We start from the raw sequence: 19,671 nt of genomic DNA, 5'->3' as shown, positions 1-19,671 counted from the left end.
TCTGGGAAGGAGGATAAAGGAGTTTGAGGTGCAAGTGGTGGTCTCATCCATCCTCCCTGTGGAAGGAAAAGGCCTGGGTAGAGACCGTCGAATCGTGGAAGTCAATGAATGGCTACGCAGGTGGTGTCAGAGAGAAGGCTTTGGATTCCTTGACCATGGGATGGTGTTCCAAGAAGGAGGAATGCTAGGCAGAGATGGGCTCCACCTAACGAGGGAAGAGCATCTTCGCAAGCAGGCTGGCTAACCTAGTGAGGAGGGCTTTAAACTAGGTTCACCAGGGGAAGGAGACCAAAGCCCTGAGGTAAGTGGGGAAGTGGGATACCGGGAGGAGGCACGAGCAGGAGCGCATGAGAGGGGAGGGCTCCTGCCTCATACTGAGAAAGAGGGGCGATCAGCAGTGCCTATATACAAGTGCCTATATACAAATGAACGAAGCCTGGGAAACAAGCAGGGAGAATTGGAAGTCCTGGCACAGTCAAGGAATTATGATGTGATTGGAATAACAGAGACTTGGTGGGATAACTCACATGACTGGAGTACTGTCATAGATGGATATAAGCTGTTCAGGAAGGGCAGAAAAGGTGGGGGAGTTGCACTGTATGTAAGAGAGCAGTATGACTGCTCAGAGCTCAAGTATGAAACTGCAGAAAAACCTGAGAGTCTCTGGATTAAGTTTAGAAGTGTGAGCAACAAGGGTGATGTCGTGGTGGGAGTCTACTATAGACCACCGGCCCAGGGGGATGAGGTGGACGAGGCTTTCTTCCGGCAACTCACAAAAGTTACTAGATTGCAGGCCCTGGTTCTCATGGGAGACTTCAATCACCCTGATATCTGCTGGGAGAGCTATACAGCAGTGCACAAGCAATCCAGGAAGTTTTTGGAAAGGGTAGGGGACAATTTCCTGGTGCAAGTGCTGGAGGAACCAACTAGGGGCGGAGCTCTTCTTGACCTGCTGCTCACAAACCAGGAAGAATTAGTAGGGGAAGCAAAAGTGGATGGGAACCTGGGAGGCAGTGACCATGAAATGGTCGAGTTCAGGATCCTAACACGAGGAAGAAAGGAGAGCAGCAGAATACGGACCCTGGACTTCAGAAAAGCAGACTTTGACTCCCTCAGGGAACTGATGGGCAGGATCCCTGGGAGAATAACATGAGGAGGAAAGGAGTCCAGGAGAGCTGGCTGTATTTTAAAAAATCCTTATTGAGGTTACAGGGATAAACCATCCCAATGTGTAGAAAGAATAGTAAATATGGCAGGCGACCAGCTTGGCTTAACAGTGAAATCATTGCTGCTCTTAAATACAAAAAAGAAGCTTACAAGAAGTGGAAGATTGGACAAATGACCAGGGGAGAGTATAAAAATATTGCTCGGGCTTGCAGGAGAGAAATCAGGAAGGCCAAATCACACCTGGAGTTGCAGCTAGCAAGAGATGTGCAGAGTAACAAGAAGGGTTTCTTTAGGTATGTTAGCAACAAGAAGAAAGCCAAGGAAAGTGTGGGCCCCTTACTGAATGAGGGAGGCAACCTAGTGACAGAGGATGTGGAAAAAGCCAATGTACTCAATGCTTTTTTTGCCTCTGTCTCCACGCACAAGGTCAGCACCCAGACTACTGCACTGGGCAGCACAGCATGGGGAGAAGGTAAGCAGCCCTCTGTGGAGAAAGAAGTGGTTCGGGACTATTTAGAAAAGCTGGAAGAGCACAAGTCCATGGGGCCGGATGCGCTGCATCCGAGAGTGCTAAAGGAATTGGCGGATGTGATTGCAGAGCCATTGGCCATTATCTTTGAAAACTCATGGCGATCAGGGGAGGTCCCAGATGACTGGAAAAAGGCTAATGTAGTGCCCATCTTTAAAAAAGGGAAGAAGGAGAATCCTGGGAACTACAGGCCAGTCAGCCTCACCTCAGTCCCTGGAAAAATCATGGAGCAGGTCCTCAAGGAATCAATTCTGAAGCACTGAGAGGAGAGGAAAATGATCAGGAACAGTCAGCATGGATTCACCAAGGGCAAGTCATGCCTGACTAATCTAACTGCCTTCTATAACGAGATAACTGGCTCTGTGCATGAAGGGAAAGCAGTGGACGTGTTGTTCCTTGACTTTAGCAAAGCTTTAGACACAGTCTCCCACAGTATTCTTGCCAGCAACTTAAAGAAGTATGGGCTGGATGAATAGACTATAAGGTGGATAGAAAGCTGGCTAGATTGTCGGGCTCAGCGGGTAGTGATCAATGGCTCCATGTCTAGTTGGCAGCCGGTATCAAGTGGAGTGCCCCAGGGGTCGGTCCTGGGGCCGGTTTTGTTCAATATCTTCATTAATGATCTGGAGGATGGTGTGGATTGCACCCTGAGCAAATCTGCAGATGACACTAAACTGGGAGGAGTGGTAGATACGCTGGAGGGTAAGGATAGGATACAGAGGGACCTAGACAAATTGGAGGATTGGGCCAAAAGAAATCTGATGAGGTTCAACAAGGACAAGTGGAGAGTCCTGCACTTAGGATGGAAGAATCCAATGCACCGCTACAGACTAGGGACCGAATGGCTCGGCAGCAGTTCTGCAGAAAAGGACCTAGGGGTTACAGTGGACGAGAAGTTGGATATAAGTCATAGAATATCAGGGTTGGAAGGGACCTCAGGAGGTCATCTAGTCCAACCCCCTGCTCAAAGCAGGACCAATCCCCAATTAAATCTTCCCAGCCAGGGCTTTGTCAAGCCTGACCTTAAAAACTTCTAGGGAAGGAGATTCTACCACCTCCCTAGGTAACGCATTCCAGTGTTTCACCACCCTCCTAGTGAAAAAGTTTTTCCTAATATCCAACCTAAACCTCCCCCACTGCAACTTGAGACCATTACTCCTTGTCCTGTCCTCTTCTACCACTGAGAATAGTCTAGAACCATCCTCTCTGGAACCACCTCTCAGGTAGTTGAAAGCAGCTATCAAATCCCCCCTCTTCTTCTCTTCTGAAGACTAAACATCCCCAGTTCCCTCAGCCTCTCCTCATAAGTCATGTGTTCCAGTCCCCTAATCATTTTTGTTGCCCTTCGCTGGACTCTCTCCAATTTTTCCACATCCTTCTTGTAGTGTGTGGCCCAAAACTGGACACAGTACTCCAGATGAGGCCTTACCAATGTCGAATAGAGGGGAACGATCACGTCCCTCGATCTGCTCGCTATGCCCCTACTTATACATCCCAAAATGCCACTGGCCTTCTTGGCAACAAGGGCACACTGCTGACTCATATCCAGCTTCTCGTCCACTGTCACCCCTAGGTCCTTTTCCGCAGAACTGCTGCCTAGCCATTCGGTCCCTAGTCTGTAGCGGTGCATTGGGTTCTTCCGTCCTAAGTGCAGGACCCTGCACTTATCCTTATTGAACCTCATCAGGTTTCTTTTGGCCCAATCCTCCAATTTGTCTAGGTCCCTCTGTATCCTATCTCTGCCCTGCAGCATATCTACCACTCCTCCTAATTTAGTATCATCCGCAAATTTGCTGAGAGTGCAATCCACACCATCCTCCAGATCATTTATGAAGATATTGAACAAAACCGGCCCCAGGACCGACCCCTGGGGCACTCCACTTGACACCGGCTGCCAATTAGACATGGAGCCATTGATCACTACCCGTTGAGCCCGACAATCTAGCCAACTTTTTACCCACCTTATAGTGCATTCGTCTAGCCCATACTTCTTTAACTTGCTGGCAAGAATACTGTGGGAGACCGTGTCAAAAGCTTCGCTAAAGTCAAGAAACAATACATCCACTGCTTTCCCTTCATCCACAGAACCAGTAATCTCATCCTAGAAGGCGATTAGATTAGTCAGGCATGACCTACCCTTGGTGAATCCATGCTGACTGTTCCTGATCACTTTCCTCTCATGTAAGTGCTTCTGGATTGATTCTTTGAGGACCTGCTCCATGAAGTCAACAGTGTGCCCTTGTTGCCAAGAGGGCCATTGGCATTTTGGGATGTATAAGTAGGGGCATTGCCAGCAGATCGAGGGACGTGATCGTTCCCCTCTATTTGACATTGGTAAGGCCTCATCTGGAGTACTGTGTCCAGTTTTGGGCCACACACTACAAGAAGGATGTGGAAAAATTGGAGAGAGTCCAGCGGAGGGCAACAAAAATGATTAGGGGACTGGAACACATGACTTATGAGGAGAGGCTGAGGGAACTGGGGATGTTTAGTCTTCAGAAGAGAAGAAGAGGGGGGATTTGATAGCTGCTTTCAACTACCTGAAAGGGGGTTCCAAAGAGGATGGCTCTAGACTGTTCTCAGTGGTAGCAGATGACAGAACAAGGAGTAATGGTCTCAAGTTGCAGTGAGCGAGGTTTAGGTTGGATATTAGGAAAAACTTTTTCACTAGGAGGGTGGGGAAACACTGGAATGCGTTACCTAGGGAGGTGGTGGAATCTCCTTCCCTAGAAGTTTTTAAGGTCAGGCTTGACAAAGCCCTGGCTGGGATGATTTAGTCAGGGATCGGTCCTGCTTTGAGCAGGGGGTTGGACTAGATGACCTCCTGAGGTCCCTTCCAACCTGATATTCTATGAGTTAGTCAATTTAACAAAGAAATTGATACGTACCAGGCTTGTTCTCCCAAGGGGGGACTCTGACACGCTTCAAACCAAATGCACTGCTTCCGGTAGAACAAACAAATTTATTAACGATAAAGGTAGATTTAAGGGATTATAAGTCAAAGCACAACAAGTCAGATTCGGTCAAATGAAATGAAAGCAAAGAGCATTCTAAGCCCATCTCACTAGGGTGAGGGGACGAAGAGAGAGCCCCTTGTCTCTCCCAGCAGATCCATCACACACCGACTAGCCACAGACTGGAGCAGGAGAGCCCTTAGCAGGGTCTAGGGAGAGCTGCCTGGTAGGAAGAGAAGGGGGAGTCAATAATGTTAGGAGAAATGGGGGAATTTATATCTATATGTGATAACAAGAGAGAAAGGGGGAAGAAGTAGAGAGAATTTGTATCAGTATTTGGGAGGCAAGTGGCACAAACAGGGAAAGGATGCAATTACCTCCCCTCCCAAACACACACACCTCCCCCTGGAAATTCCTGGCTGCACAGAGAGGGCTCAGTCCCCTGTAGTGTGAAAAACTGCTCTCTGTCTTAATGTGCTAACAGGAGCAGTTACTGATGAGTCAGGTGGGGTGAGGGGGTGCAGGTCAAACATTTCACTGCACCACCTCAGTTCCCTACATCAGCCAGGGAGACGCTGCCGCGACTCGGCCGTGCCCCGCCTGGGCCTTGAAGCACCAGCCCCGGGAAGCCCATGCTGGGAGGTGCTGTCTGGGGGGGGGGAAATAAAGAAGCCCCTCTGCCCCCCCATTGCAAACACTGGTGTCGCACTGGAGTGTAACTGGCCCCCCTCTGCCTGTGCCGGGCTTTTGCCCCCCTCACCCTCAGGCAGGCCTCACCCCGGAGCTTACGCCCGGTTCCTCCCCCCACGATTTTGCCCTCAGCCCCCTCCTAACCCTGCCTCCAGCTGCTTGACCCCCCGCCCCGACCTGTCAATTCCCGCCCCCCGCTCAGACCCCGGCCGCCCCCCGCTCCGATCTGCCCCCTGGCCCCTTTCTGAGCCCGGTGAAGGGCAGCCGGCAGAACCGGGGGCCAAGGAAGGGCAGGGAGAAGGGCAGCGGCTTCCGCAGATGTTACTGAGCATGCTCCGCGCCCCCTAAGTAGCCGAAACAGAGATTTCCACACTACACCCCCCCCCCCCCCCGGCTTGCAAGGAGCGGGGGCTTTGCGCGCTAGGTCCCCGCTGCAGCGTCCCGCGCGGGCTGAGCCTCCCCCTGGCCCCGCGGGGCTGGGGCGCCCTTCGCAGCCACCGGCACCAGCCGCCCGCGGTCTGGCGCCAGGGCCGGACGCTCCGAGCCGCACAAGCCCCGCGGGGACCGGCTGGGGCGCTTGGAGCAGCCGACCCGCCCCCCGCAGGCCGCACAAAGCTCGCGGGGATGGAGGAGCCCCGCCCCCCCGCAGCCCGAAATAAGGCGACGGATGCACCGACCCCCCCACCCCGCAGCAAGGTCCTGCCTGCACCGACCCTCCCGCCGCCTCCCCCGGCCCGGCCCGGCCCGGCCCCGCCCGGCCCCGCCCGGCCCCGGGCTCAGCCCCTGCAGCGGCTCCGCGACTCACACGCACGCCGGGGCCCGGCCAGGAGCGCGGCAGCCCGGGCCGGCGTCTGCAGGACCCACAGGAAGGGGCAGGAGCAGCCGGGAGCGGGGCGGGCTGGAGGAAGCAGGAGAAGAAAGCCCGGAGATCGGGCCCGGGGCAGCCGGGCCGGTCCCTTCTCCGCGGGGAGCCAGCCCCGGGCTCTGCCCCCGTCCGCTCCGGAGCCAGAGACTCCAGGTGCCCGAGAGCCCCCGGGGGCAGCGCTGGGGCCGGGCAGGAAAGTGACTCTCTGCCCCGGGAGCCCCAGACGCTGCAGTCCCCGGGGGTCGGCCCCCGGCACGGCTGGGATTGGGGGGGGAGACTGGGGCCTGGGGGGGTTCCCCTGGGGAAGGGGAAAAACCGGAGGTGCAGGGCGGGGGAAGGCCGGTCGGTCGGGGGCGTTTGAACTGTCTCTGTGCAGCCAGGAAATCCCAGGAGGAGAAGTGGGGGGTGGGGTAGGGGTGAGTTCATTGCACCCTTTCCCTGTTTGTGCCGCTTCGCTCTCTCACACTGCTCCAGATTCTCTCTAGTTCTTCCCCTTTTCTCTCTCATTATCCCGTATGGCTCATCGATTCCAAGGAGATCCGTCCCCTATTTCTCTTAAAATGATTGACTCTCCACTCTCTTCCTACCAGGCAGCTCTCCCTAGACCCTGCTAAGGGCTCTCCTGCACCAGTCTGTGGCTAGTCGGTGTGTGATGGATCTGCTGGGGGAGACGAGGGGCTCTCTCTTCGTCCCCTCACCCTGGTGTTTCCTGGATGCTCGGAGCCTTGTGGGGGGTTGAAACTCTTTTGACAGCGAGCCTCCCGGAGCTCCAATTTGATTGGCTCCTCTCCCCCACGAATAGTGGGGCTGTGAGTGGGGCAGCAGGTCCTGAGTGTTGGACTCTTGCTCTTTCAGGGACCGGTGACCTTCGAGGAGGTGGCTGTGTATTTCACCAGGGAAGAGGGGGCTCTGCTGGACCCCGCTCAGAGAGCCCTCTGCAGAGACGTCATGCAGGAGAACTATGAGAATGTGACCTCGCTGGGTAAGGATTCCTGTCCCCTCAGTTCTTGGAAGGGGAAATGCAGAGTTAAGGTTCACACCAGCCGCAGAATGCAACCTCTACTCTGCCCTGTTTCAGCATCACCCCAGCGTGCCCGTGACACACACACTAGCCCTCTGCCCTCCCCTGCTACACAACACTTTGGGAACGGGAGCAGTACAGCATAAAGTCTAACAACTTCTCTTTACACATACGCCACCAGGCTGCTGACAGTCTATGTGACAAGAACACGTCCTTGTGCACCTTCACTGACACGACCTACAACACTCAGCATGGAAATGAGGCAGACTTGGTGCCCCAAGTTTCACACGCACCCCGCTTCATATCCCAGTCACAGCTCTGCCAAGCTGCTCCAAGGAATCCCTCCAGCAACAAATTCTAGCTAGAGATGACGGAGTGCACACAGCTGGAGGGCATGCAGGTAAATGCCGGTGTTCCCATCTGTGCAACACAACACAAACACTGACAGGTTCTCTTAGTCCTTCCTTGTATCTATTGTAGATTCATGGGTTTTTTATGGGCAGATGTGACGATTAGGTCATCTAGTCTGACCTCTTCTATAACACAGGCACGAAAATTTCATCCATTTGCTGCCAAGTTGAGCTGAATGCCTTGTGTTGGATTAAAGCATCTTCCAGAAAGGCATCTAGTCTTGACTCAAAGACTTCCTGAGATGTTGAAGCTGTCACTTCCCTGGTAATTTGTAAACCTTTGCACGAGCCTTCCTGAACCATTCCCAGTGGCGAGTGCCAACTCCAGGGATAGGGAAGGGGCAGAGTTAAGGTTGTGTTGCAGTTAGGACATGTACTTTAACTCTTCATTTCCTAGTTTTCAGAGGTTTAACTTAAGCTCCCATCCACATGCTGGGAGGGCAGGAGGAAGCACTGGGCCACTGTAACTCTGCATTAATGTAGTTTGTAGGCATTTCATTACCATCATTTTTGTTCAGTGTTTTTTTTTTTTTTGGCCACTATGACTGTGTGTACCCTAGAGCTTTTGCCGTCCGTCCTAGCTATGATGGTTAGCGGTATAGTTCACTCTAAGGTGCACCCCTGGGCAGCTGCCCATGAGAGAATGAAGGGCCATGCACCTAATTAGATGTGCCGCACACGCATGGCTCTACTAATTAGGTGCCCCTGGATAGGACATGGAAAAAGGTGAGGTTATGGGGGGGAAATAGGGGGTGGGTGGAGTGAGGTTGGGGAGGGGAGTTTAGGGTGTCCCGACTCCCAGCTGGGCTGCAGCTGCCGGTGCCGGGGAGATACAGAACTCGCTCTCCGCTCCAGGCTGGGCTGGGGGAGCAGGCTGCACGGGTCGGGGGGTGGGGGGGCTGGTGGGAGTAGGCTGCACGTGGGTTGGGGTGCTAAGATTTTGGGCGGGTTGCTGGCATTTTGGGGCATGCGGGGAATGTGGCTACATGGGAGGTGGGGTGCTGGGGAAACTCCATTGTCTGATTAATGCATCAGAGCAAGATCAGTCCAAGCACATCTTGCCTTTTCTTGTTGTTGAGTAAACACCAGTACAAGTCAGATTCTGCATTAAGATCTGCTAATGCAGAATCCCTCAGCCCTCTTTACTGCTCTGCTCTGGATCTGTCTCCCTCCAGTCAAACTAAATCTTAGCCCAGTCTTTCTCACATCTCTGGCAGATGTCCACCAGCTGTCAACTGAAATGCAACAAATGCCCAAAGCAAGCTCTTCATCTTTCCCTGCTGATACTAAGTGGAAAATATTTTGGTTTAGAACCGCAGAGGATTCACTGTTTTGTGTTTGCTCTATAATTCTAACAGGGGAAAATAGCGGGGGTGCCACATTATTCCTTCCCCATCAGATTATTCCTGGGATATTTCAGATCTCGTAATTATATCAACAATCAGGTGGTAATTAATACCAGCTCTTCACCCTAGCCTCATAGAATCATAGAATATCAGGGTTGGAAGGGACCTCAGGAGGTCATCTAGTCCAACCCCCTAAACTCCAACTCCTACAGGTATTGACTTTTTCAGTCCTGGTTTCCCAAAGAGCCAGTGGGGGCTACGTACTAACTGAGATAAATGCCAAGTGACCGAGATCTGTCAGGGAACAAGGAGAACCGTAGTTTCAGCCCCAGCTGTGTGCAGTGAAATGTTAAAAGAGCAAGATGACTGTGTAAAAAGCTGCCTCTGGTGGCAAGGCTGTATCTCAGGAACCTGATGATCAAATAACCCCATATTTGGACCAATAACCCTTCCCTGAATGGCCATAAACAGCTTCTACAATACCTTCCTGCTTACGCAGAAGCCAGAAACACAGTTCCCTTGGAACAATCCAGTCTTGGGCTCCCACCCAGACAGCCAAGTCAAATATGATGAGGCTTATTGAAAATCTTGTTCATTCTATAAAAAGTTCTAACAATCCCAAAGGATCGGACACATTACCCCCCAGGTCAGTGAATAGTTCAGATCTTACACAAATACACACAGCCAATTCTTATTAACTAAACAAAGACTTATTAAAAAGAAAAGAGAGAGAGAGTATTGGTTAAAAGACCATGATCCAGGCAGATATGAGTTGAGTTCTTAGGTCAGTTTCATAGTTTCATGGTGAGCTTCAGAGTTGTAAATCGTTTTTCCAGAACTAGTTCCATAGGTCACAGTCCAGTGCCCAATATCGGGGTGACATAGACTGGAGCTGGGGACCTCAGCCTTGCGACTCGAACTTCCCATGATGAAGCTTAAGCAGATCGGAGATAACAGGATCAGGGCCCAGGAGTTCTTTTTATAGCTCTCCTGCAGCCTCTTGACAGCCCGCGTTCCTTGGGTGCGACATTGTGGCTTGAAATAACCCCCCCTATTTCCTAAGGATACACAGGTAACTAGTTGCATTCATCAGCCCAAGGTAATTCTCCATTGAGCAGTTCATAGACTGTTTATTACAGACTTCAAAGAGAAATGCAGACGATGACATTATTACACCCAAGTTTCATCTAAATGTTAACATTCCCTTTTGATCTCTGAATCAGTAGATATAGTGACGGACAGGAACCGTCTGTTTACTTGGTTACCATCTAACAAGATAGAAGTGAACACATACAATTAGTATTACCCCTAATTCTCTCACAAGACCTGTTTGCATTTCAGAGCTCTAGTCTATGGGACATGGCTATGTTAGCTATTTATAAGGAATAGCCCTAATTACCATTTACATACTTTTCTAGCATGTCTCTAAAGGTTGAATTTGGGTCATTTAGCCTGTGAGCTGCTTGACCCTTTCTGGCTCAATGTCACGGGAGTGTCTGGCTGTGTGTGTTCCCAGCAGAGATGGGGATGGTTAAATCCCTCATACGCAGAGTGTCCTGCCCCTGGGGAGCTGCCTCCAGGATTTGAGTGCTTTAAAATAGGCTGGGGTAAAACCGATAGACTCTTCTCGGTGAGAAATGTCCCATGAACTCCCCTGATCTCCTTTGTTTTCTATCCCCTGAGCAGGGTTTCCCGTTCCCAAACCTGACATGATCTCCCAGCTGGAACAAGGGGAGGATCCGTGGGTCCTGGATCTCCAGGGCTCTGAGGAAGGAGAGATCCCGAGAGGTGCCTGCGCAGGTGAGGGATCCTTAAATCAATTCAAAAACGCTCCGTGGCTGAAAGAAATACCTGCAACTCCCTAAAAAGGCCTTGGGAGCTCTCGGAGTTCAGGAGTATCCCTAGGAGCCTTGCACCCTATGGGCAGCTATCGCTCACGGCTTCCTACCCATCTTGACTGACACCCGGCAGCAGCTCCCTCCCTGATGGATACAGTCTGCCTCCACATCCTCTCTTCTCGCCGCTGTGGAGAAAAGTTTAGGAGAATTCACTACCAGTGTTTTTTTCCCTGTCCCTCAAGCTCTAATTTCAGTTTGTTTCCTTCTTTTCCACCCCTGTTTCTGAGGTTTCTCTCTCTGTCCTAGCAGGTGCTGGGATGGTGAATGAGAACGAGGAGCTGACTCCTCAGCAGGAAGATGCTGAGCAAGTGGAAGTGCGTGGGGGATTATCCCAAGGATCCAAAGGGAATGTGTCCAGGTGTTGTGTGAAGGGGAAAGCCTGTGAGAGCCAGCACAGGCCGGAGAGGCAGCAGGGAAACCAGCCCAGGGAGAAAGTGGGTAAATCCATTAATTGTCAGGGGACTCACCAAGACTCCAGGGAAATCACAGCCCAGCAGGGAATACGTACAGGAGAGAGAAAAAACACATGCACTGAGTGTGGGAAACACTTCACTCTGAACTCCACCCTCGTTAGACATCAGAGGATCCACACTGGGGAGCACCCCTACCAATGCTCTGAGTGCGGGAAACAGTTCAGTGAGAAATCAAACCTTATTACACATCAGACAAGCCACACAAGAGAGAAACCCTATGAGTGCTGTGAGTGCGGGAAAAGCTTCACTCGGAGTTCAACCCTTACTAGACATCAGCGAATCCATACAGGAGACAGACCCTATGAGTGCTGTGAGTGTGGGAAAAAGTTCACTCAGAGCTCAGTCCTTATTAATCATCAGCGAATGCACACAGGAGAGCGCCCCTATACATGCTGTGAGTGCGGGCAAACATTCGCTCAGAGCTCAGCCCTATTTAAGCATGAGAAGATCCACACAGGAGAGCGCCCCTATGAATGCTCTGAGTGCGGGAAACAATTCATTGAGAAATCAAAATTTATGAAACATCAGACGAGTCACACAGGAGGGAGACCCTATGAATGTTGTCAGTGCGGGAAACAGTTCAGTGAGAAATCAAGCCTTACTAAACACCAGGCAAGCCACACAGATGAGAGACCCTATGAGTGCAGTGAGTGCGGGAAAAGCTTCACTCGGAGCTCATCCCTCATAAGACATCAGAGGATCCACACAGGAGAGAGACCGTATAAATGCTGTGAGTGCGGGAAAAGCTTTGCTTTCAAATCAGACGTTAATAAACATCAGAGGGTCCACACGGGAGAGCGCCCCTATGAATGCCGCGAGTGCGGGAAACAGTTCAGTCAGAAATCAAACCTTAGGGCACATCAGAGAGGCCACACAGAACAGAGTCCCTATGAGTGCCGTGAGTGCGGGAAGAAGTTCACTCAGCTCTCAGGCCTTGTTAATCACCAGAGAATCCACCCGGGAGAGCGCCCCTATGAATGCTGTGAGTGGGGGAAACAGTTCAGTGAGAAATCAAACGTTCTTAAACGTGAGGCAGGCCACGCAGGAGAGAGACCCTATGAGTGCTGTGAGTGCGGGAAGAAGTTCACTCAGCGCTCAGGCCTTGTTAATCACCAGAGAATCCACACAGGAGAGCGCCCCTATACATGCTGCGAGTGTGGGAAAAAGTTCACTCAGAGCTCAGGCCTTATTAAACATCGGAGGATCCACACAGGAGAGAAACCCTATGAGTGCTCCGAGTGCGGCAAGAACTTCACTGAGAGCTCATCTCTTATTAGACATCAGGGGATCCACACGGGGGAGAGACCGTATGAATGCTTTGAGTGTGGGAAAAGCTTCACTTTTAAATCGGACCTTATTAATCATCAGAGGATCCACACACGAGAGCAGCCTGTGAATGCTGTGAAAGCGGGAAAAGTTTCACCTGGAGCTCACACCTTAATAGACATTAGTGATTTCACAGGATAGAGACACACCATAAGAACTTTGTGTAGGGCAGAGAAAAGGTTTTTTTTTTTTTTTTTTTTAAAGACATTTGCTAATTCCTAAACAGGGACTTTGGTGAAAACAGCCCTAAATTTGCGTCACCCTGTTCTCTCAGCTCCCCCTGGTGAGTTGCCCACTTTTTCTTTGCAGGTCGCCCTTCTCTGGGGTGACCCATGGTCCTTTCTACCAACTCCTTTCTCCTGTGAGTCATGAGAGTGTGTCTCCCTCCGGCCAGGAGTGTCCATCAGCCTCAAGTGGGGTTAATAGGGGTGACCTAAAATTGACCTGGGCTTTGTCTCCGCTAGGATTTTCCAGCCTGCTGGAGGTAGTGATCCTAATGTAAACACCCTGCTGTATGTGCCGTGCTGACACAGCCCAGGCTGGGGTTAGCTCGCACCTTCCCCTTTGACCTGTCCTAATCGACACCAACGTTCCTGCTCTGGACAATCCCTGAGCAGCACATCTATACTGGCCCCGCTCTAGCAGAGCGAGTGTTAGTCACCAAGTTCCCCCTTTGGCAACAGATTGTCTCATTCCCAGTTGTTCTCATGCTGGTCCAGGTTGTTCTGGGCAGTAGGTATTTTTCTTTTTAACATTTTCCTTATTGAAAATCTATTTCAATATAACAAAGAGGAGGAGCAGGAGTGGGACAAATGTATCATTTCGGCCCCTGTGACACTGGAAGGAAATGGGGTGAGTCAACGGGATTCCCTCCTTCCCCATCACCGTCACTAGGCCCGCTCACTCCAGCAGCGCTGGGGTCTGTCTGAGCCACAATGGAGTTTATCCATCTATAATCTACCCCTCCACCTCCCAAAGAGTCTCTGCACTTCATAGCAAATTGATCCTAAATCCGAGTCGTTAGGGCTGGAGATGAAAATGTCCCAGACCTGGATGAGGAATTTCCATGGATCCCAAACACCATGCGATCATTCCCCATTTAAATCTCAGTTTCTGTCTATTGACAGAGCACCTTCTGGAAATTTTCCTGCTGAGCTGGGATCGTGTGCAGACGAGAAGGTCAGCAGTTTTTCCCTGATATGATGATAATTTTCTTGTTTTGTCAATAACAATTCCATAATAATGAAGTGCTGTTGAGTGAAGCAGGTTTGAATGGATCAGAGGAGAAAGTGACGGGGGAATCTGCTCTCCTGATTTTTGAGTTATCGGATGTAACCTGCTCTGGAATTTAATTTTATATGAAACTGAAAGTGACTTATACAGAGCTAGTTGAGTGGTGTTAAGTATAGTTTACGTTTAGTGAGCTGTGTTCTTCATTTTATTTGTTTGTTCATTTTAATGAAATGTATAAAAGCAATAGTGAGTCATCTCTTTCAATAAGTCACATGGGTCAGAACCGTGTAGCATCTGGGTGGAGATCAGCCAGTCCAAGTTGGAGCCTTATCGGCTCCCTCTGTATTAACCTTTGGCTCTCACATGAGAGCAGCTGTGGGGGGAGGCGGTGGGAACCCATCTCAGCTCCCGCTGGATTCTAGGGAGCTCAGAGCATCACAAGTAAAAAATGAGCTCCCCTACACAGGCTTTTAGGAGTAGAGAGTTGGTGGAAGGGCAGGGTATCTCTAAGTAGGGGTGGGATGGCGGTGGATTTCTCTGCTGTCACTGTCATGACCAGGACCAGCCAGCACACCTATCTGGCTTGCCCTGGGATTGTGTCTGGTCAGGATCAGCTGAAGTTGGGGGTCTGGTTCGAAGGGTTGTAAATGGAGGGGAAGAGATTGTGCCTTTTAGCCATTGTGGTGTTGGCAGACTGAAGATGTGTTTGTGTTTTGGGGGAACATTGGGGAATAACTGAAAGAGGGCAGAGTTAAGGTTGTGTGGGCAACCTTATCTCTTAGTTTCCTATTTTTCAGGCGTGTGAATTTTGCTGAAGTTGAGCTTCTCCAGGCAGACAACATTCCACCAGGCACTTAACTCCTTGTTAATGATGGTTTTTGTCCTTTAATTACTCCTTGAGGAATTCTGCACCAAAAAATTAAAAATTCTGCACACTATTTTAAAATTTTGTGTATTTTATTTGTCAAAGTAACACAATATAATCACTCCAGTTTCAGTTATTCAAAATACCTGTCAACAAATATGTCAACAATACAGACAACAGCAAAAATGATTCCCCGAGGAGAAAGAGAGTTAAAGAAACCCCTACAACAACCGAATTCCAGATGGGGGATGCTGGAGGGGGCTGTGTGGGGCCCCCAGAGCCCAGACACCTGCACTCCCATCCCCCCAGAGCCTAGCTACAGGGCAGCCCCCAGACACCAGTTCCCCCTCTCCCCATAGCCCAGCTGCGGGACAGCTGCCAGACACCAGCTCTGGCCTCTCCACAGAGTCCAGCCCAGGGGGCAGCCCCTGGCCCAGACGCCAACACCCCAGGGGCTTTACTCCCCACAACTTCTTTACTGTCCTGCCGGGTGACATGGTGTGGTGCAGCCCTGCCCTTCCCCGCTCTTTGCCAGAGCTGGCAGGGTCTCCCAGGCCCTCTCCCGTCCCCAGGAGAATGAGGATCAGGCAGAGTGTGCAGACTCCAGCCCTGCCACGCTCTGCTCCCTGCGAGCTGGGTGTCTTTATAAGAGGGAGAAAGACAAGAAAATCCAGTGAAAAGTCCCAGGAAGAAGTTAGCAGATTTCTTCCCCCTCCCAGGCCCCTTTTCTCTGCATGACCCTTTGCTGTGTGTGAGGGGTGAGATGGAGGATGCTGGGGAGTCAGTACCACCTAGATGACAAAAAGGGAAGTTAGCTGATTAAATGGGACATGAGGAAAATAGAGAAGTTGTCATCATTGGAGTAAAAGAAGTTTTCATTGGCTGGGGATTTGGCCCATCTGCTCGTCTTTTCCCCAATCCTGGTCGCAGACCCTACCAGCTGCTGCCCCTCGGTCCCAGCTGTGAGGGGTGTGAAGCCCTTTCACTGTGCAGTGACTAGTTCCCAGACATCTGAGGGACTTCAGCTGCCCTCTGTCCCCAGGGACCCCCACTCCCAATCCAGTTCCTACCGCTCCAAGGGGCCTTCTGCCAGGAGAGGAGCATGGCAGGGGGATCATAGAAATCATAGAATATCAGGGTCGGAAGGGACCTCAGGAGGTCATCTAGTCCAACCCCCTGCTCAAAGCAGGACCAATCCCCAACTAAATCATCCCAGCCAGGGCTTTGTCAAGCCTGACCTTAAAAACTTCTAAGGAAGGAGATTCCACCACCTCCCTAGGTAACACATTCCAGTGTTTCACCACCCTCCTAGTGAAAACGTTTTTCCTAATATCCAACGTAAACCTCCCCCACTGCAACTTGAGACCATTACTCCTTGTTCTGTCATCCGCTACCAACAAGAACAGTCTAGATCCATCGTCTTTGGAACCCCTTTCAGGTAGTTGAAAGCAGCTATCAAATCCCCCCTCATTCTTCTCTTCTGCAGACTAAACATCCCCAGTTCCCTCAGCCTCTCCTCATAAGTCATGTGTTCCAGTCCCCTAATCATTTTTGTTGCCCTCCGCTGGACTCTTTCCAATTTTTCCACATCCTTCTTGTAGTGTGGGGCCCAAAACTGGACACAGTACTCCAGATGAGGCCTCACCAATGTCGAATAGAGGGGAATGATCATGTCCCTCAATCTGCTGGCAATGCCCCTACATATAAATCCCAAAATGCCACTGGCCTTCTTGGCAACAAGGGCACACTGTTGACTCATATCCAGCTTCTCGTCCACTGTAACTCCTAGGTCCTTTTCTACAGAACGGCTGTCTAGCCATTCGGTTCCTAGTCTTTAGCGGTGCATTGGATTCTTCCATCCTAAGTGCAGGACTCTGCACTTGTCCTTGTTGAACCTCATCTGATTTCTTTTGGCCCAATCCTCTAATTTGTCTAGGGCCCTCTGTATCCTATCCCTACCCTCCAGCGTATCTACCTCTCCTCCCAGTTTAGTGTCCTCTGCAAACTTGCTGAGGGTGTAATCCACACCATCCTCCAGATCATTTATGAAGATATTGAACAAAACCGGCCCGAGGACCGACCCTTATGGCACTCCACTTGAAACCGGCTGCCAGCTAGACATGGAGCCATTGATCACTACCCGTTGAGCCCGACAATCTAACTTTCTATCCACCTTATAGTCCATTCATCCAGCCCATACTTCTTTAACTTGCTGGCAAGAATACTGTGGGAGACCGTGTCAAAAGCTTTGCTAAAGTCAAGGAACAACACGTCCACCACTTTCCCCTCATCCACAGAACCAGTTATCTCGTCATAGAAGGCAATTAAATTAGTCAGGCATGACTTGCCCTTAGTGAATCCATGCTGACTGTTCCTGATCATTTTCCTCTCCTCTAAGTGCTTCAGAATTGATTCCTTGAGGACCTGCTCCATGATTTTTCCGGGGACTGAGGTGAGGCTGACTGGCCTGTAGTTCCCCGGCTCCTCCTTCTTCCCTTTTTTAAAGATGGCACTACATTAGCCTTTTTCCAGTCATCCGGGACTTCCCCTGATCGCCGTGAGTTTTCAAAGGTAATGGCCAATGGCTCTGCAATCACATCCGCCAACTCCTTTAGCACTCTCGGATGCAGCGCATCCGGCCCCATGGACTTGTGCTCTTCCAGCTTTTCTAAATAGTCCCGAACCACTTCTTTCTCCACAGAGGGCTGGTCACCTCCTCCCCATGCTGTGCTGCCCAGTGCAGTAGTCTGGGAGCTGATCTTATTCGTAAAGACAGAGGCCAAAAAAAGCATGGAGTACATTAGCTTTTTCCACATCCTCTGTCACTAGGTTGCCTCCCTCATTCAGTAAGGGGCCCACACTTTCCTTGATTTTCTTCTTGTTGCTAACATACCTGAAGAAACCCTTCTTGGTACTCTTAACATCTCTTGCTAGCTGCAACTCCAGGTGTGATTTGGCCTTCCTGATTTCACAATATTTTTATACTCTTCTTTGGTCATTTGTCCAATCTTCCACTTCTTGTAAGCCTCTTTTTAGTGTTTAAGATCAGCAAAGATTTCACTGTTAAGCCAAGCTGCTCGCCTGCCATATTTACTATTCTTTCTACACATCGGGATGGTTTGTCCCTGTAACCACAATAAGGATTCTTTAAAATACAGCCAGCTCTCCTGGACTCCTTTCCCCCTCATGTTATTCTCCCAGGGGATCCTGCCCATCAGTTCCCTGAGGGAGTCAAAGTCTGCTTTTCTGAAGTCCAGGGTCCATATTCTGCTGCTCTCCTTTCTTCCCTGTGTCAAGATCCTGAACTCGACCATCTCATGGTCACTGCCTCCCAGGTTCCCTGTTAGCCAATTCTCTCTCGCTAGAACAGTCAGGGTGCGCAGAACTGGGGTCTCTGAGCGCCGTGGTCCTGTGTGGGGCTGCCACTCACCTTCCCCTCCTTTGGTCTCATCGTGCATTGAATCCAGCCTTTTTTCTCTCCACCACCATCAGCCTAAACATGCTGCACTTGTCTCCTGCTCCCTGTTGTGTGTAAAGAGTCTTCTCTGTAACCTCTGCCTGCTTCCCCCACCCCATTTCCTCACCGTTCAGTCTGTGTTGATGTGGCTTTTTCTCTCTGGGATCCTCCCCTTCTCCTTCGGCATTGAGCATCCTCCCGGGAAGCCCATGAGGTTGGATTCTGAGAAGCACCAAGGTGACCTAGGAGCACAAACCCCCACTGCCCTTCCATGGGACTGGCGCTTGGCCCTTTGCTGTGAGCAGGATTTGAACCTGTGCAGGCAAACCTCATAGGATTGGGGGAACCAGAGACAGGCTGGGGTAGAATCTGCTGTTTGATCCCCCGCCTCCCCGGACAGTTTCGTGCTTTGGTGACCCTGTGATTCCATTCCCAGATCACAGAACCCCACAAAGGAGAGATTTGCAGATTAACGGGGTGGGGGCTTGTGCTGAGCGAAGGCTGTTCTGACCACAGAAAAAGCCGTGGTGGGGTTTGAAGGACAAATCCCCAACCAGAGCCCTTGCTGGAGCTGGGGTGATCTCTGGTTCTTTCCTTGTTTTTAATGCTTTCCCCTGAAGAATAAAGGTGCTTGCACCAAAGAGCTGGGTGGGTATCAGTGTTGGCTGCCCTTAGTCACTGCCGAGACAGCAAAGGGCAGGCGCTGGCCGTTTAGGACTTGCTGAGGGCTAGTACAGGGTAAACAGGGCTGGTGCAGCCTGGAAATACGCTGTTTAGGAGAGGGAGAGACACGTGTCTCTGCCCAAGAGAGGTGACATCTGGGAAGTCTAAGGGTGGGTGTCACTGGTGGACCACGGAGGGGGAATCCAGGTGCAGTTGCCCTGAACGGTGACAGCGAGGTTACAGCGGGACCCTGCAGCCAGCACAGCCAGCTCCAACCACCCACTGGCCTGAACTGCCATGCAGTGTTTTTAACACCACCTCGAGATCTCCTGCAGCTGTGGAAGAAAGGGAGCTGGAGACATGGGTAAAGGGTTTCCCCTCCCTCCAGGGGCAGGGGAGGGAGAGTGGTCGTCTGCCATGGAGTCAAGACACCCCCTTCCAAAATATTACTGTTGGGGACAAGATACCCCTCCCACCAGAGACGATTTGTACCTCCTGATACAGGAAGGCACAATGTAAACATGGGCGGGGTGGGGGCACATGACTTCCCCATGTGTCGCCTCTGGAAGGAACCTGGGGGGCTGGGGCCACAGGAGCGGGGAACACGTCTCCGGGCTGGCCCCGGCCCAGGGAGACTCAGAGACCACAGCGTCTGCTCGGAGCTCCAGCACCCTCGCGAGCACCTCAGCAGGGGAAGGGGGCAGGACAGAGCCGCTTCTCAGGCCGGCAGAGGGTGGCCACTCGGCGAAGGGTTGCCAACTTTCTAATTGCACA

At 51.2% G+C, this 19,671-nt stretch overlaps 1 protein-coding gene across 5 annotated transcripts; it reads left to right on the top strand.

The window, feature by feature from the left end:
* The first annotated feature begins 5,991 nt into the window (after positions 1–5,991).
* On the top strand, positions 5,992–14,842 carry LOC141978963 (uncharacterized). Of its 5 annotated transcripts, none has more exons than XM_074941372.1 (4): positions 5,992–6,036; positions 7,061–7,187; positions 10,669–10,782; positions 11,127–14,842. In XM_074941372.1, exons 2-4 carry the CDS (start codon positions 7,154–7,156, stop codon positions 12,818–12,820), a joined length of 1,842 nt encoding a protein of 613 aa, XP_074797473.1. In that variant the 5' UTR covers positions 5,992–6,036; positions 7,061–7,153; the 3' UTR covers positions 12,821–14,842. The 5 variants fall into 5 exon arrangements, with proteins under 5 accessions (XP_074797473.1, XP_074797478.1, XP_074797477.1 ...); XM_074941377.1 differs by lacking the exon at positions 5,992–6,036 and adding an exon at positions 6,239–6,358; XM_074941376.1 differs by lacking the exon at positions 5,992–6,036 and adding an exon at positions 7,408–7,626 and having other exon boundaries at positions 6,938–7,187; positions 11,130–14,842.
* The last annotated feature ends 4,829 nt before the right edge of the window (positions 14,843–19,671 follow it).

The sequence above is a fragment of the Natator depressus genome, chromosome 28 (assembly GCF_965152275.1).
Source record: "Natator depressus isolate rNatDep1 chromosome 28, rNatDep2.hap1, whole genome shotgun sequence".
Taxonomy (NCBI): domain Eukaryota; kingdom Metazoa; phylum Chordata; order Testudines; family Cheloniidae; genus Natator; species Natator depressus.
This window is presented reverse-complemented; position numbering and strand designations above follow the sequence as displayed.

Coding starts and splice junctions, on each gene's coding strand:
- LOC141978963 (XM_074941372.1), top strand. CDS start 7,154: ATGCAGGAGAACTATGAGAATGTGACCTCGCTGG. Junction 7,188..10,668: donor TGAGAATGTGACCTCGCTGG/GTAAGGATTCCT, acceptor TCCCCTGAGCAG/GGTTTCCCGTTCCCAAACCT. Junction 10,783..11,126: donor CCCGAGAGGTGCCTGCGCAG/GTGAGGGATCCT, acceptor TCTCTGTCCTAG/CAGGTGCTGGGATGGTGAAT.